Source organism: Aplidium turbinatum, chromosome 6 (assembly GCF_918807975.1).
Source record: "Aplidium turbinatum chromosome 6, kaAplTurb1.1, whole genome shotgun sequence".
Lineage (NCBI taxonomy): Eukaryota > Metazoa > Chordata > Ascidiacea > Aplousobranchia > Polyclinidae > Aplidium > Aplidium turbinatum.
This window is the reverse complement of record NC_137477.1, coordinates 29,159,049-29,175,081: the sequence shown is the minus strand read 5'-3', so window position 1 is coordinate 29,175,081 and position 16,033 is coordinate 29,159,049. Positions and strand designations below refer to the sequence as shown.

Below are 16,033 nucleotides of genomic sequence, written 5' to 3'. Positions count from 1 at the left end.
GAATCAGACTGTTATTGGAACATTAACAGTCTGATTAAAATCTTCGAAATCAAATTTTCGTTGTTTTTTAGCATGTGAGGATGTTAAAACTTATTGTGTCATCTGGGGAAAACAGTAAAGAAAGCGTAAAAATAGAATTTTTAGAAAAATTTATTTAAACATTCGCCCAAAGTTAGCAAAATCTGGAAATTTCTGAAAAATGTGACAAATCAGGCCGTATCTTTAGGCAGAGGTGGGCAGTAACTAGTTACAAAAGTAACTAGTTACTGTAACTAGTTACTTTTTGAGTAACTGTAACGGTAACTTCGTTACAATTTTTCAAAAGTAACGAAACGCGGTAACTAGTTCCTATTTTAGCACTTTTTTAACAGTTACAGTTACAAGTTACTTTTGTATTGAAATTTCAGTTTTTAATTGCCGTTTATTTCTCTGCACGTGTTTGTGTCTTGCTTAGTGCGTGTTTGCTGCGTTTTGCGCAATAATGCATTTTTCTCGCAGCTGTATCGGCGCAGCACTGCGCATGCGCAGTTCTACTTTTGTTTTGTGGTCTGATGGAAAAGGGTGGCCATATTGGCGAATTTATCGTCAAAGTCCAGAAATCTGGCGATTTTTTAAGACGTTTAGCTTCATATTTATGATTTGGCTCTTTTTTGGCGATTTTTGATAACTGATTTGGCTAAATTAATTGTTTTTGGCGATTAATCGATATGTACCAAAGACGGGCAAGACACAACAATACAACAGGGTTGAGCATTATTATAATAATATATTTTACATATTTACAAATGAGTTTAACAGTCAAACGTTTTCGGTTTAACTTAAGCCCTCATCAGGAACCTGAAAATATTTATAAAAATGCAGTAAATTTCAACTTCTTGAAGGTAACTAACTAACTGACTATAAGCATCAAGAAACACGCAGCGATTAAAAGCAATTTGTTGATGCTTATACAGTAGTCAGTTAGTTAGTTACCTTCAAGAAGTTGAAATTTATTGCATTTAGTGTAACGCTTGCAATGCCTCTAAAACAGGGGTCGGCAACCTTTCTTCAGTCGCGGGCCAAAACAAAACTGCGCAGATGTCAACGGGCCGTACAAGTTTTCCATTTGCACTTCCGTTTTCTTTACTTTTCATAATATTGTTAAAATTGGCGTTCTTATCAGAGTATCTCCATATTTAGCTACTATAGGCTTATATAGATTAATATAAAGAAAATTAGTAACAATTGGTAACGAAAAACACCAAGTACTTTATTTATTGACAGCACAACATTAATGTGATATTTGATGTTGTTTCCTGCTAGAAAGTTTCTGAAGGTCAGGTGATAGGTTGGATGAGGCAAGAATCATAACATCTTGCAAGTGGTCATCAGTAAGTTGTGTTCTCAACTTGCCGTTAAATATACGGTTAATTGACTATTACTAACGCAACTCATGTAGCCTGCAACTAGCATGCAGTAAATAGGCTAATATAACCGGACTTCAAGGTGAAACTGCCAAGTACCTTGATGCTACCTTCTGCAAGCTTAAGCAAAATTTTGCCCCAAACCTAGTTTACTATAACAAAGCGACCCGTGATCGATAGGTCGCGGGTACAAAGGCGCTTTGTGATAATTTCCTATGCTTGGTGGATTCTAACAAGCAGCAAATTCTTCAAAGACAAGAATCACTTGTTGAAAAAAACGGAAAAATGGAACTGGGAGTAAATTATAACTCTAAAAAATAAAGTAATTTAAAAGTCTGGACCGGCTGTCACTAAAAAGGCCAATTCCTGCTTCCTAAGCTACACATATTTCTAAATTATCAACCTTCAAACAAACTAATTCTTAAAACTTCAAATCTATCAAACTATCTGTCAGGCCTGCAACGTCGCTCTCTCTAAAATGCAGTTCGCAGAGAAAGAATATCAAGGAAATTCAAAATGGCGACAATGCCCTAACTAAGCATTGTTGCGGCATAAGTACACAGGCTACGTGATTACAAGTGAGCGTTACAGATAAATATGGAAAAGTAAAAATTGCGAAAGTTTTACATAACATTTAGTAATCTTAATTCTGTTATGTAAAACCAAATGGCAGCATAAAATAATGGGATGTTCGTTTTGGCCAGCCAACTACAATTTGCAAAAATGCTGCGGGCCGGATAATTTTGCTTGGCGGGCCGGATCCGGCCCGCGGGCCGTAGGTTGCCGACCCCTGCTCTAAAAAGATTTTCTGACGTTAAAACCAGCAACAGCATTGCTGTTTGCTTGCCGTTGGTGGACGTTCTTGTGGAAGCAAGACAAACCAGATTTGGTCATTGGTTCGATGACAGCGACTTTCAGCTTGCGACTGCATTCCACCCACAATTTAGACTTATCTGTGTTTAATGCCTGATCATTAAGCGACACTGCTGAATTGAAGACCAAAATAAAACAGAACATGCTTCAAGCAATTGAAGAAGCAAACTGCTCTGCTGAAGAGGGGAGTAGCAGCGACACTGAAGTGGATGGTGGTAGGTAGAGCCACGGAGGACTTTTTGCATCACTTTACGCAAAAACCAAGAAAAGAAAGCAATGCGCGTTGAATCTGTTACAAGAGTATTTGGAAGCGGACCCTGCTGAGGACAAGTTAAGCGGATCCAGATTCACAATTGGACCGATGAAAAAACTGTTTTAAAAACATAACACTCCCATTCCGTCAAGTGCTGCAGTAGAAATATTGTTTTCATTGCAGCACTTGTTCATCACCAGACTTTATTCGTTCATCCCCGACGCCGACACATGCTCAATCGACCTGACACTACCAAGACAGGCATGGGTGCGCCTCAACCGTCTCCGTGCGGGCGTCGGGCTTTTCCGCTCAACCATGCACCAATGGGAAATGGCCTCTTCCTCCTCCTGTAAATGTGGTGCCGAGGAACAGACGCAGACCACATCATTGTTTGATTGATTGATTAAATCTTTATCCTCGGACTGGGAAAGCTTCTTGCAGAACTTAATCCTGGCAGTTTCGCATACTTGTAGACTAAAGACTTTAAATCACTGACGCAGGCCCGCTCACCGAGATTGACAGAGTAAAGTTTCCGATTGTTGAAGTCTCGTTGCCGGGAAATTGTTCCATCTATTAGATGCCGCTAAATGGAGAGCAGTCCTTAACGTGCGTTGCTCAAGCGCATGCCCTGAGAGTCGAACCAGTGCCGCTTGATCTTGAAGCTTCTTCGTTCCAGAAGTGAAGCGCTAACCAATTGAACTATCGGGGCGGACATCATCAATGACTGTAACATCTTCAAGCCACCTAACGGAGTGGAAGGTCTGTCATGAATGATGAAACCAAAGACTGGCTGCTCTCTAGTAGCCTTTCAGTGTATAGTCCGGGAACATCGTGAATCTGGGGCGTAAAAAAATAGACTCTCGGCCCCAGAGGCTCACACGACGACGAAGATTGGGCAAGGACATTTTAAAACCTAAAAGGGCAGGCCTGAGTGACGAGCACTTTGAAATGCTCGTATTTCTCAAAGGAAATAAACACATAAGCCACTGAGTATTTTTTTTAAATAAAACCTTGTTGGTTTTGTACTTGTGCTGTTATGTTAGCATGGATGGCTCTAACACTATATATCAAACATTGCGGTTAAACTGGACTTGCATGCAGAGCTGGCCAGGTGCAGAATTTTATGTTTAGATTTGTGAGCAACTGAAAGTAACTAGTAACTGTAACTAGTAACGGTAACTAGTTACTTTTTAAAATCGGTAACTGTAACGGTAACTCAGTTACTATTTTGGCCAAGTAACTTTAACTGTAACTCAGTTACTTTTGAAAGTAACTTTGCCCACCTATGTCTTTAGGTACCCATGGCTATATCAATACTGATTTTGTACAAAAGCAGATCGAGAATTTTCTTCAACCTATTTTAACAGAAACCTTTCGGGATCAGAGAGAGCGTATTGAAAAAGAAACTTTCGGAGGTTTTACCCTTTGAGGTTTCTTCCTCAACTGCCTCCACAACAACTACGCATACCACAAGGAACAAGGAGTCACATGTCAACATAGTAAGAATTCAATCTATGATATTTGAATTTTGCATTGCGCATAGCTCACTGCTCCGGCAGTTTGAGCACTTTGGCAAGATGGGTGAAAGTATCCAAATGTGGTTCCTTGCGTACCACAAATGGAAAAATCCCACGCTGCATTACTTATGAGGCGTTCACGCGTGGTGTACGATTTACTGCACGGAGGAGACCTTCGAAACAGTGACGTCCTGTCTGCAGTTAAGTAATGCTCTCGGTTCGCCAATTGAGCACTTTGCTGGCAGACATCTTGCTGTTGCATTGCGCATAGCTCACTGCTCCGGCAGTTTGAGCACTCTGGCAAGATGGGTGAACGTATCCAAATGTGGTTCCTTGCGTACCACAAATGGAAAAATCCCACGCTGCATTACTTATATAGTAATAAGTGTACGATTTACTGCACTGAGGAGATCTTAAGGTCGAAACAGTGACGTCCTGTCTGCAGCTATTGCACCATGTATATGTAGGTTAAGGTTAATGCTTAAATTTCACAGCAACCAATTTTAAATAGGAAAATTTATGCTCTAACCAGTTAGCCAATTTAAGTGACAAGATAGCTCTACAACTGTGTAAAAGACAACAATGTTTATTTTACAAAATTTACTTCAATATCCTAATGCTCAAAAATTTCTTGTACCCGATCAGAATTTTTTCAAATATCAAACTTTTTCAAAACTAGAAAAACGAGGCAACACCAGCAGGTCTGTTTGCACAAATTGGTAAAAGTAGCTATTCCAACTTGCTGCACCAACTCGTCGTAGACTATTGGAATGCATATGCAAGCGATTAGTTAATATTTTTAGTTTACTTTGATGTATGGAGCTTGCCAAAAACAACCCAAACTTGTGAACAAACGTGGAAGTTCATTCTTAAACGGATAAAAAATTGAAGTTTAAGAAACCAGTTTAATAATTAATATGAACCTTCTGTAATTCTAGAGAATTTTAGACAAAGAAAATGAAAAATGAAAAGATTTTAAAAAGTGTTTAGTAGTCTCTCAACAAATTGAACACTGCAATAAGAATGGCATAGCTATCTTGAGATGAGGTTGATTTGTCACATTTCGCAAAATTTTACCACTGTTGCCGTCTGACTGAAATTTTCTAAAATTAAGATTTTTATCCTTTTTTGCTACTACTCGTAACTGTATAACATGTAGCTGTTTAAATGCGCTATCTTGGGAACGCAGTAAAACATATTTTAAAAAGTTTCAATCAGTCTGTTAGCAAGTGGTTAACTGTCCGATTGAAATTGTAACTCAGGTCGTATCTCTAAGTCGCAGGGCCGGATTTAGCTGATGGGGGCCCGGAGCACTTTTAGATCGGGGGGCCCGTGCAAAAAAACACCTCTACATCTACAGAACCATTAATCCAGCACTGCACAGCATTTTGCAGAAACTTCAAAGGCTGAATGAAAAAAAAAATAACACAAAATCACATTTTTCCACGTAGGGGGGCCCTTTAAAAGTCTGGGGGCCCGGAGCACCTGCACCCTCTGCCCCCCTAACTCCAGACCTGCTAGGTCGCCAATCGAGAGGTTATGTATACTGTATTCCCGTTGTTCAACCGGGGACGTTGCTACGGGGAGCAATCGCTTTGCAATTAAGGGGCAATTGTCGTGCCCCTCAAACAAGTGGGTTTTGATGCTATTATAAAGTTTTAATGACATTGTATTACATGTTGAATGATGTTTTCTAAATGTTTGGCTGCATTCAGTAGATGCATTTTAAAATAAACTTTTTGTGTCAAATATTGAAATATTTTCTCTCTCCCCAACAGTTGTTTTGCCCCCCTTAAATTTCATTTTTAGCTACGTCACTGTGTTCAACACAGCCTTGCTTTTTGCAGAGGACATCACCAACAGTTCTACGAGTAGTCCAAGAAGCCTACCAGCGCCGTTTTTCCTTTCTTTCTACTCCCGGAAAGATCTGTATAGATGGAGTCTGCATCAGAAAATCGCTTGCGATTCCTTTCAGCATGGTGGTAAAAAACGACGTTGAACTTTTTTTGCAACAAGTTGAATTTAATTTAGCTTCAGCAGCTCTTCTGTGTCCGTCTTTGCTGTGATGATTTTTACTTCAAAGTAAATTGAATCGTTCAAATGTAGTCATTTCGTCAAATAATTTTGCAATGCAATTGTCATGTCACTTACTTTTTTTAGCTGTTTTTTTGTTGTTGTCAGGAAGTAGTTGCTCCATTGGAACTTATCGCACCACCAAACCACAAGTACAAAGAGAGCAAAGATAGTCAATTACTATGTGAGTATAATAACGAGTGTTCTCTTACATACACTCAGGGATGATGTAAAAAAAAATGTTAATTTACAGGCTAACTGGCTGGTCCAGACAACCGCTTAGAGAACGCCCCATTGCAGCCAACTCCATTGCATCACAACTTGTGAATAATGGGGTACCGGTATACTCCTTAGGGGATAAAAGTACGGCTCGCCAAGTGGCTAAGGAAGTGTTTGAACTGTGGAAGAGTCCAGCACCGTCTGAGCAAAATATATCCTGAGGCTTCACCCTCGAAGAATTCCAGCATGCTCTAAACCTCGTAAAGCCAGGCAAAGCACCGCCCAGAGTTCATCCTCCACGCCGGCAAAGCACTGAAATCTTGGCTGCACGCTTTCCTCTCCTCCTGCCTGCACCACCTAAAAATATTCAAAACCTGGAAACGAGATGACGTCATAGCCATACCAAAGCCCAACAAGCCCCTGGATGACGCTAAGAACTACCGTCCTATCTCACTCCTTTGCATCCTCTATAAAATCCTCAAACGGCTTATCCACACAAGAGTCGATTCAATCATCGACCCACTCTTACTACCAGCGCAAGCAGGTTTTTGCCGTGCCGATCAACTATACAACAGGTCACTCGCATGAGCCGAGACATTGAGGATTGTTTTGAGGAAGAGAAAAAGGCTGGTGCCGTGTTCATTGATCTCACTGCAGCATATGACACAGTGTGGCACCGCGGCCTCGCCTGCAAACTTCTTCACCTTCTTCCCGACCGGCACATGGTCAGAATGATTATGGAGCTTGTCTACAACTGCAGTTTCACCCTCACCACCAGACAGGGACGAAGCAGCAGGCCAAGACGCCCCAAGAATGGTATTTCCCAGGAATCCGTTCTGGCTCCACTCTTTTTTAATGTTTACATCCATGACCTTCCACCAATAACATCTAAGCTGTATGCCTATTCCGATGGCCTGGCTATGGTGCATAACGCTTCGAAATGGTCTCCACTGAAAAGGACCCTAACTCAAGATATAGCTAAGATATCAAACTACATCCACAAGTGGAGACTCAAGCTCAGTAAATCTAAAACGGTGTCGACCGCTTTCCATCTAAACAACAAGGAAGCAAAGCGTGAGCTGAACATCAATATCGATGGAAACATCCTGCCCTTTAACCCCACACCAGGCCACCTTGGTGTTACATGTAGTTTGGACAGGACAGTACCGACACCACTTGGAATCACTCCGCAAGAAAGTAACATCACGCGTTGCCCTTATTCGTCGACTGGCAGGTACGAGCTGGGGTGCGACAGCAACAACTCTGCGCACCACTACCCTGGCTCTTGTCCATTCCACAGCGGAGTACTGGGCCCCTGCACAAATGGGGCCCATCAACATCTGCGGCGTGCAACTGTGATGCAGAGGAACAGACAGCAGACCACATCCTCTACCACTGCCAGACGTTTGCACATCCGAGGGCAGCAACGGTTAACGTCTGTCAACTTGGTCTGGTCAACTTGGTCAAATTGGTCTGTCAACGCTAGAGGACTCTAAAATCAAGTGGCTGCTCCAAGAATGCCGGACATTTGACCCCAATGAAACGTGATGCAAAACCAACCTCTCGTACGAAAGAAGAAGAAGGGATGGGAAGATCACAATGGAGATATACTGTAATTAATTACAACTACGAAAAATTTCAAAATGTTCGATTATGATTACTTGCACATTCTACAGTCATGAGTAGGCTACCATTAAGTAAACTTGTAATGGACTTGTAAGTAAGTGGCAATCGACTTGCTGGTTTGTTTTGCAATTATAATAAACATTCCTCAAAACTTCAAAGCATTTTAGCTATTAGATATAAATGAATGTATTTATTGCAATTGGACTGCAATGGGAAAAATGTAGGTACGGTACGTGAAATATTATTTTCATGTTAAATTTTTATAATGTGTTTTTCAAAGGGCATAGCAAACGTTATGAAACATAGCTGACAGTTGTACAATTAAAAAGATCTTTTATTAAAAAATATTTTGTTAGCCACGCAAACTGTAGACTAGTGGCTCTTAACCTTTTCAATGTTTTTGGCTCTTCTGAGAAGTACCTGATAGACTTTAATTTTCGCCCATATTTCATTTAATAACAAATTGCAGGTTGCAATCAATTAATCATAATTAATACAACAAAAATTGACTTGACAATTTATATTCGAATGCCCATTAAAATTACAGTTAGTCCAATGGGAACGCTGAGAAGTGTTGAGAAGACACTCAAAAGCATGCTTGAAGATAGACACACAAACTGCCTTACTGTCCACTTAATCTAAACCTGAAAACATAAAAAATTTCAACACCCTTACCAAAAAAATTCAACCAACCATCATTAAAATTGTCTTGAAATGTGGCTGATTTTTTTGTGTTTATTGCATGAGACAATAATCAAACGAGTCAATACAAAAAAACTTCACCTTACAATGTAGCGGTATCAGATTCAGATTGCTAGCAAACCAATGTGGCTAAGGCCTTGTCTACACATACAATAGAGCAGGGCTATTCAACTGGCGGACAGGGGTCCGAATCCGGACCTTCTGAGTGTTGATGGTGGACCGTGAGCTTTTGGAAGAACAACCTCATTGCCAGGTGTCAGGGCTTCTTTAAACAGAGTTTTACTGGGAGGAAGCAATCTTTAATGTGATTATATTATTTGCTGGGGGGCTTCGCCCCCCAGACTCCCCAACACTTTCTCAAAAATCAAAGTCGAGTTACATTTTACCTAAAAAAGTGGTTTGGTACAGATATTTTCACTTTCGTGATTGCGTGTAAAATAACCTGTTTACTGGACCGCTAAAAATATTCAACTTTTCAAACTGGATCTTTGTTAACACTAGTTGAGTAACCCTGCAACAGAGGGTGATAACTGGTAACTCACGCTCTACATTTAATTTCAGCTTTCTTTTTGAGTTCCAGAAGGTTTTCTTTTTCCCAGAATAGCCACAATGAAAGGTAAGATCCTTGTTCATGTCTATAGTAGGGGAAGATGAGGTAAGTTGAGCCACTTTTTACTTAAACGATTCTACTAAGAAAACCGCTAGATTTACAATAAAAGTGAAAGTGGCAGCATAATGGTTGATGCTTTGGCCTTAATTTAACAAAAAAAAATTTTTCATAACTCATAAGAATATTGAAAAAAAACATGTTTTAAATATTACGTCATTTTGGCTCAACTTACCTACCCCACGTGGTAAGTTGAGCCGGGGTGTGAGGAAAGTTGAGCCACTCGTTTAAGTTCTATAACAAAAGCTGTAGCGATGGTAGCCTACATATAAAATGCTATGCAATAGGCCTACATGTGTTCACGAAATTATTGCCCAGCTATTTGTCCCGAATTGTAACATGGACTGTGACGCAATGGTGACGTCATCATTGCGATGCACTGTCATGCTTGAGCGACAATCTCTCATTATTTTTTCTCTATTCACTAACTCGTGTTTTCGCTGCTTAACGAAAACGTGGCTCGGCCTTTTACGATGTGATCTTCTTCTTCTTTTGAACCTTCTTCGCCACTCCAGGGGTCGAGGGGCTCTGTCTTTTACCACCCTTGGGCAGTGGCGGCGACGCGGTCTAGATGTTTGGGCAGGTGTCGAGCAGCCATTGAATTGATTCGTCATCCAATTCGCGCAGATCACGCACACCATTTGGTGCATAGTAGATGGCGCAGTTACAGATGGTGTGGTCTACGGTTTGTTCCTCCATGCTACACTCGTGCAGTGACTATTCCACTTCACAATTGATCCAGTCTCTTGTTGACAATATGTAATCTTCACTCAACACATGTGGATCTTGAGTCAAAAGTTAGAAAGAAGACAGGTTGGGTAGCAGTTAATACGTAGCTGCTACCAGGAAGAAAGAACAACATGTGAAAGGATAAATTTATTTTGTTGTGACTGTTCGACTGTGAAATTGCGCACTTCCCAGCCGACAAATCTGCCACTTTTTCGTTGATTAAACGTCAACAGACGTTGAATCAATGTAGTACTAGCAGATCGTGTTAACTGAGCTAAAGAACAGAAAACAAAACGATGAATCAATACACAATCCTGATTAAATAAACCTCCAAAATGTGAATTTGCAAAATCAATTTCCGTTGTCTGTCTGATCTAAACTTATTCCATATGCCTCTGATCAAGAGAGCATGGAAACCGGAATTTCTGCTGACGGCAGAAAGTTTCTCCAAGTGGTCGTGTGAGGAAGCTTTAACGATATCCCCTTTAAGAAAAGAACATTCATCGTCTGCTTTAAAGACAAAGGACAACTTTCATAGGCGTAGCCAGGGGGGCAAAAAGGGCAATGCCCCCCCCCCCCAATTTTCAAAGTTTGGATTCCGAAGTTGAGCCCTTTGTTGAAAATATAATAAAACTTGTAGAAATTTATAACGTTTTCCAAGAGATCTGGCTATTAACACTTCCAAGGACTTGTTTTAGACACACAGAAAGACAAAAATCGCGCAAAATTTACGCAATTTACGTTTCTTTTACCAAATTTGTGGAAGCAATTTCAGAATGGCTTACTCTGTTGGGGTTTTGTGTAGCTGAGTTTTTTGTGTTCTCTAATTTTAGCCGCAGATTTTGTCCGTTCGTGTGTAAGAGCTACTAAGTTAATAGCTGTTTATCTGCTAATAAATTTTATACAAATATTACCCTAAAAGTGTTTCCAGAAAGGGCTATAATCCATTATTTAAGTGTAATTTTGCAAAAAATTTTCCGGGGGAGCATGCCTCTGGACCCCCTAGAATACGAGTGCCTTCGGCAGGCTATAACCCCCAGTTTCATTGCTTCCCTTGCTCAAGCCACCAGGATACGTCACTGCACGTCAGGTGGCGATGGCTTAAATCAAACACTTTGTCGTTCTCTTTAATTCATCAAATATTTGCCCCCCCCAACAATAACAAATAAATTTAAAGTTCAATAGACCAATGGACAAATTATTTTTCCAGAGATTTAGACTATTAAAAAGTAAAATAGGCTACACTTTGTTATCTATTTAATGACTACATGTATCATCACTTAACACTGGCAGCTGAAGTGAGGTAAGTTGAGACACCGGCTCAACTTACCTGTACATCACTGGCTCAACTTACCTCAAGGCCGCCATTAAAAGTCAAACGGGAATTTCTCCAGTCATATATGAGCTAGCAACCTCACTTTAATAGTTTCTGAATAAGCTAACATTAGTTATTACTGTTAGACATATCAATACTGGTGAATGCCACATACATTTTGTAAAACACAAAAAATCTTTTTTTTCAAAAAGTTCAAAAAACTTCCCAAAATCACTAAAAACAGTTTTTCTGTCTTTCTACAAGACAAAGACCTATAATCTTTACAGAATAGCTCCATATAAGATAAACAGTCAGGTAGGTGGCAGTAGAAAGTTGATGCGATTTTTATTTTTCGAGTTACGGGGGGTGGCTCAACTTACCCACTGGCACAACTTACCTCACCTTCCCCTACGTATAGACAGTGCCTGTCTCTATGTTCTGATTAGTCTTTTGGAATAATTACCTGCTATATTGTTGTAAGCCGGAACCACTAACCTGTTTGTGTTAATATTCCAATTGAAAATTCTATAATTACTTTGCAATCGATCCCAATAAACATTGAAAACATTTTTTTATTTTTTATCTAGTCTTAGCAAAAACTTTATTATCAAAATTGATCTTAACGAAGGAAGGCGAGACACCTGTCCACGTAGGATGTGTAATTGTGTATTGTGTATACCTTTACAGTATTCATTCGTTTTTGTATCAGTTGTATCATGTATCCACAATGGTCTTATCACGATCAATCGTAGGAAAAAGAAAAAAAATAGGCGCTTAACTCCGAAGACATGAGTTATAGTGTACCAAATTCATCGACTGATCTTGACAGTTCTTTCCCAATAATAGTTGATAAGTTCATTGATTGGCAGACAAGTAAAACTTATCGGAAACAACGTGCATAAACTGAATTGACTGATACCAATTTTTACGGATAAGAGCTTAAAAAATAAAAGTAGAACTGATGCTGCACCTTCTTTACAGGTGAAACAACATTTTTTAACAGTTGTTCTAACTTACACGTATAGAATTACTGCTAGACGAAAGATAGTTACACCATAGGTGACAGTGTAGCAATCCATTTTTGCGTCATTTTCTAAAGATTTTGTATTTTTTCCATCTCAGCTGCCGCCTTAAATAGAAAAAAGGGAGCAGACAATAAAAACAGTTTGCATTTGGACTCAAAAGGCCAGAGAGAGAAAAAACACTTAGTAAAATGTATAGTTTTTACGTAACAATTTGGACGACTAAATCTAATGATAAATTTGTTTCATTATTCCGTAATGTTTAATTTCATTTTAATTAGACCTTCAAAATTATACGAACATCTTCTGATAGCTTTAAAATTATGATTCGAGCAACAATTATGTGGAAAGAGTTTAATGTAGTCACCTAGCCAGATTAACTAGAATATTCATCAGGCAGATAGAAATTCATTAGACGGTCAATTAACATTTAAAAATCTTAATAAACTATCTTTTGACTTAATAATGGACTGCTACAACAGGCATATAAAAACATGCAGTTAAAACGAAACCACGCATTTCTAACAGCAATACGGCATTTGGAGAACCTTGTGCATAAGCGTATGCCTGAGCAATACAGCGACATAATTTAAATTTGAGTATTTCTGTTTGTTTGTTTTTATTATCTTTATCCTGCATTGCGGTAAAGCGGACTTGAGCGCTATGCATCGGTGTACGCTTTACGACGTACACCTGACCCACGGTGCAGCCGACTGCAATGTCTGTTGCCGGTTATCTACTTTACTCATGACTTAAATTTGGTACTACCCATTACTCGAAATCGATCACTGGGTAGAGGCAATTATCGTAAAGTTTCTTGCCTAGAGAAACAACAGCAAGTGCGGGTGGCTGGAGTCGAACATGCAGGCTCTCGACTGCGAGCCCAACGCGCTAACCACTCGGCCACTGCTGCCGACGAGTATCACATTTAAGTGTTTGTTTTGTTGCAACTGTTATTCATGTTAAATATAAAATCGTGGATAATCTATAAAAATAAGTTTTAAGCACACACACTCACACAGCCTTCGTTTTCTTTTCGTGGTGCCGACGTCATGGTATTGCAGTTTGTTGTTAGGTTTTGTTTGATAATGATAGCCGCAATAGTTCTATTTCAGTTATTGTTAACTTGTGCCAGTGTTGACACCACTTTCAAATCAGCAGCCATTTCTGACACTTTCTTCCAAAATGGCTAAAAAACAATAATCACCCAAAGTCCATAATCTCGATTCAAAACTCCAGAAAACAAGTCACATCTTCTAACCCCATTTTGTAAACAACCGTAATCAATCAGTCATAATCCATACCCTTTTTAGGAAGACGTCTCACCGGCCACCTCTAGGGAGTGTGAGCAACTTTGGTTAAGAACCCCTGCTCAGTTTGAATAGGCCTAACTGAATTATAAATGACCCACTTTGTCTGTGACTGAACCAGTGAACCATGCTGTTTTTTCCTCTATCTTGCACTTCGCAATTTGCTTTAACTCAAAACTCAATTGTGTGAATGTGCAAAACTCTATTGTGCGAATGTGCAAAACTTAATTGTGTGAATGTGCAAAACCCAACAGTGTGAATGTGCAAAACTCAATTGTGCGAATGTGCAAAATTCAACTGTGTGAATGTGCAAAACTCAATTGTGTGAATCTGCAAAACTCAACTGTGTGAATGTGCGAAACTCAACTGTGTGAATGTGTGAAAACTCAACTGTGTGAATGTGCAAAATTCAATTGTGTGAATGTGCAAAATTCAATTGTGTGAATGTGCAAAATTCAACTGTGTGAATGTGCGAAACTCAACTGTGTGAATGTGCAAAATTCAACTGTGTAAATGTGCGAAACTCAATTGTGTGAATGTGCAAAGCTCAACTGTGTGAATGTGCAAAAATCAACTGTGTGAATGTGTGAAAGCTCAATTGTGTGAATGTGCAAAAGTTTTACGAAACTGCTCAGCCTACAATCAGCCGCGCATCTCAAAAAGACTGACACTACAAGCAGAAAAAAAGAAGGTTTAATTTTATTTCTTGCCCACTTCTCAGTATCAGCGAAAACGGGGAATCCTCGCCATCACTTAGAAGTTCACTGTGGTTGCCAAAGCAATTGTTACCGGCTTATGAAACTCTGATCAACAATACGGAGGAACAAGCTAAGTTATTGCCAGGTGAGAAAGTTTGCCATGTATGCTACTCAAAAGTAGCTTTGACCCAGGTTCTAGGTCCAGGAAGTACTTTTGGATCCGGGGCCGAGATGATTTCAGAAGCCCGGAACCATTCCAAGGGGCCAGGGAACTTGAAGAAACCAGCGCGTATTTGGAATTAGTATGGTGCTTTTCTTAGATGTGTCTTGATTTAAGGCCCGAGAATCTCATTGGTACCGGGCCCAAAACATCCTCTCAACGACCTTGCTAGTTAATATTTAAGTCGGACCAGTCCTAATTTGAGATAAGTGGAAAGGTGGTTAAATGTGATCACAAACAAGAGTTACCACACTAAAGATTGGTTTTAATTACTCATTTTGATACTATACATAAAGAAGGGGTACAAAATATGATAAAATTTGTTAAAGTTTCTGAAAAAAAAATTAACTGACTGCTTTTTGAGTTAATTTTGAAAAGTTTATAAATTTTTTGCAGGTAGGCTACTATATAATTATGCAAGATTCATAAGTGGACAATTATTTGAACAAACCAAGTAGAAATATTTACAAAGCTACAGTAGTAATGATGGCATTTTTCAAGCAAAACATCCAAATAAATAAATTAAATATGCATTGCAGCTATCACAAAAAAAAGGCTTCCTCAAACACCATTTGAGATCCACGAAAATCTTGCGCTTTTGTACCAACAACTGATTCATCATTGGAGAAACGCTGCTCATACAGAAAAGACTCTTTTGTACTTATTGAAAGGTAAAGGGCAATTTCTATTTTTTAAGGAAATTAATGTTTCATTGTTGTTTTTTTTTTATAAACCTGCTTTTGTCATAACAAAGTGATCGCACAAGTTACAAAACTTCTAAAAGAAAAATTTGGTGATCTGAGATTTTGTTTCCCTGACCTTCATAATTTTTCAGTTTGCGTAAATTTATTCCCATACAAAAAAAATTTCATGTTTTAAATTCTTTCTAAGCAAGCTCATTAGCTCATGTTATTATCGTGTTTGTCGAGAAAATGCCAAATAAAATAAACCCTATATTAAGCAAAATTTTCATTTTTTAACGTCTTACGTTTTTGCAGCGGCCGAGTCTTCTATCGCCATCTTAAACCTAAGCATCGGGTTCTGTTACCTTCAAATGGCAAATCAGATCGTTGAAAATTTAGAAAAAGGGCAAGACATCGTTTCTAACCAGTCCACATATGGTCATCACAGACTGGAAGATGTGAAGGTGAGATAGGGGACGATTCAAAAATTAATTTGGTCCGAACTTATAATGCTTGCAAACACAAGAAACATCGGGGGCATGCACAAACTGTCAAACGATAAGCTCCTAGAGGCTACAGTCATTGGATTTTATCCTGAATCAACTGTCAAGTTAATACTGTGACGAAGTTTTAAATATCACTCTGGTTAGACATTTTGTTTAAGTTGTATTTCATTATTCTTGACAGAAAAACTCAGTCAAGCCGCTTTCAGTTTCGTTGAAA

The 16,033-nt window shown here is 39.2% G+C and overlaps 1 protein-coding gene across 3 annotated transcripts in view; it reads left to right on the top strand.

The window, feature by feature from the left end:
- LOC145772660 (adenylate cyclase type 10-like) overlaps window positions 1-16,033 on the top strand; it is an 82,224-nt gene that overhangs the window by 44,401 nt on the left and 21,790 nt on the right. For all 3 annotated transcript variants that reach the window (XM_082584530.1, XM_082584529.1, XM_082584531.1), the window contains exons 17-23: window positions 3,897-4,028; window positions 5,894-6,028; window positions 6,228-6,303; window positions 9,228-9,282; window positions 14,431-14,552; window positions 15,167-15,298; window positions 15,626-15,774. In XM_082584530.1, the coding sequence (XP_082440656.1) occupies window positions 3,897-4,028; window positions 5,894-6,028; window positions 6,228-6,303; window positions 9,228-9,282; window positions 14,431-14,552; window positions 15,167-15,298; window positions 15,626-15,774 (801 nt within the window). The remainder of the gene's footprint in view (window positions 1-3,896; window positions 4,029-5,893; window positions 6,029-6,227; window positions 6,304-9,227; window positions 9,283-14,430; window positions 14,553-15,166; window positions 15,299-15,625; window positions 15,775-16,033) is intronic.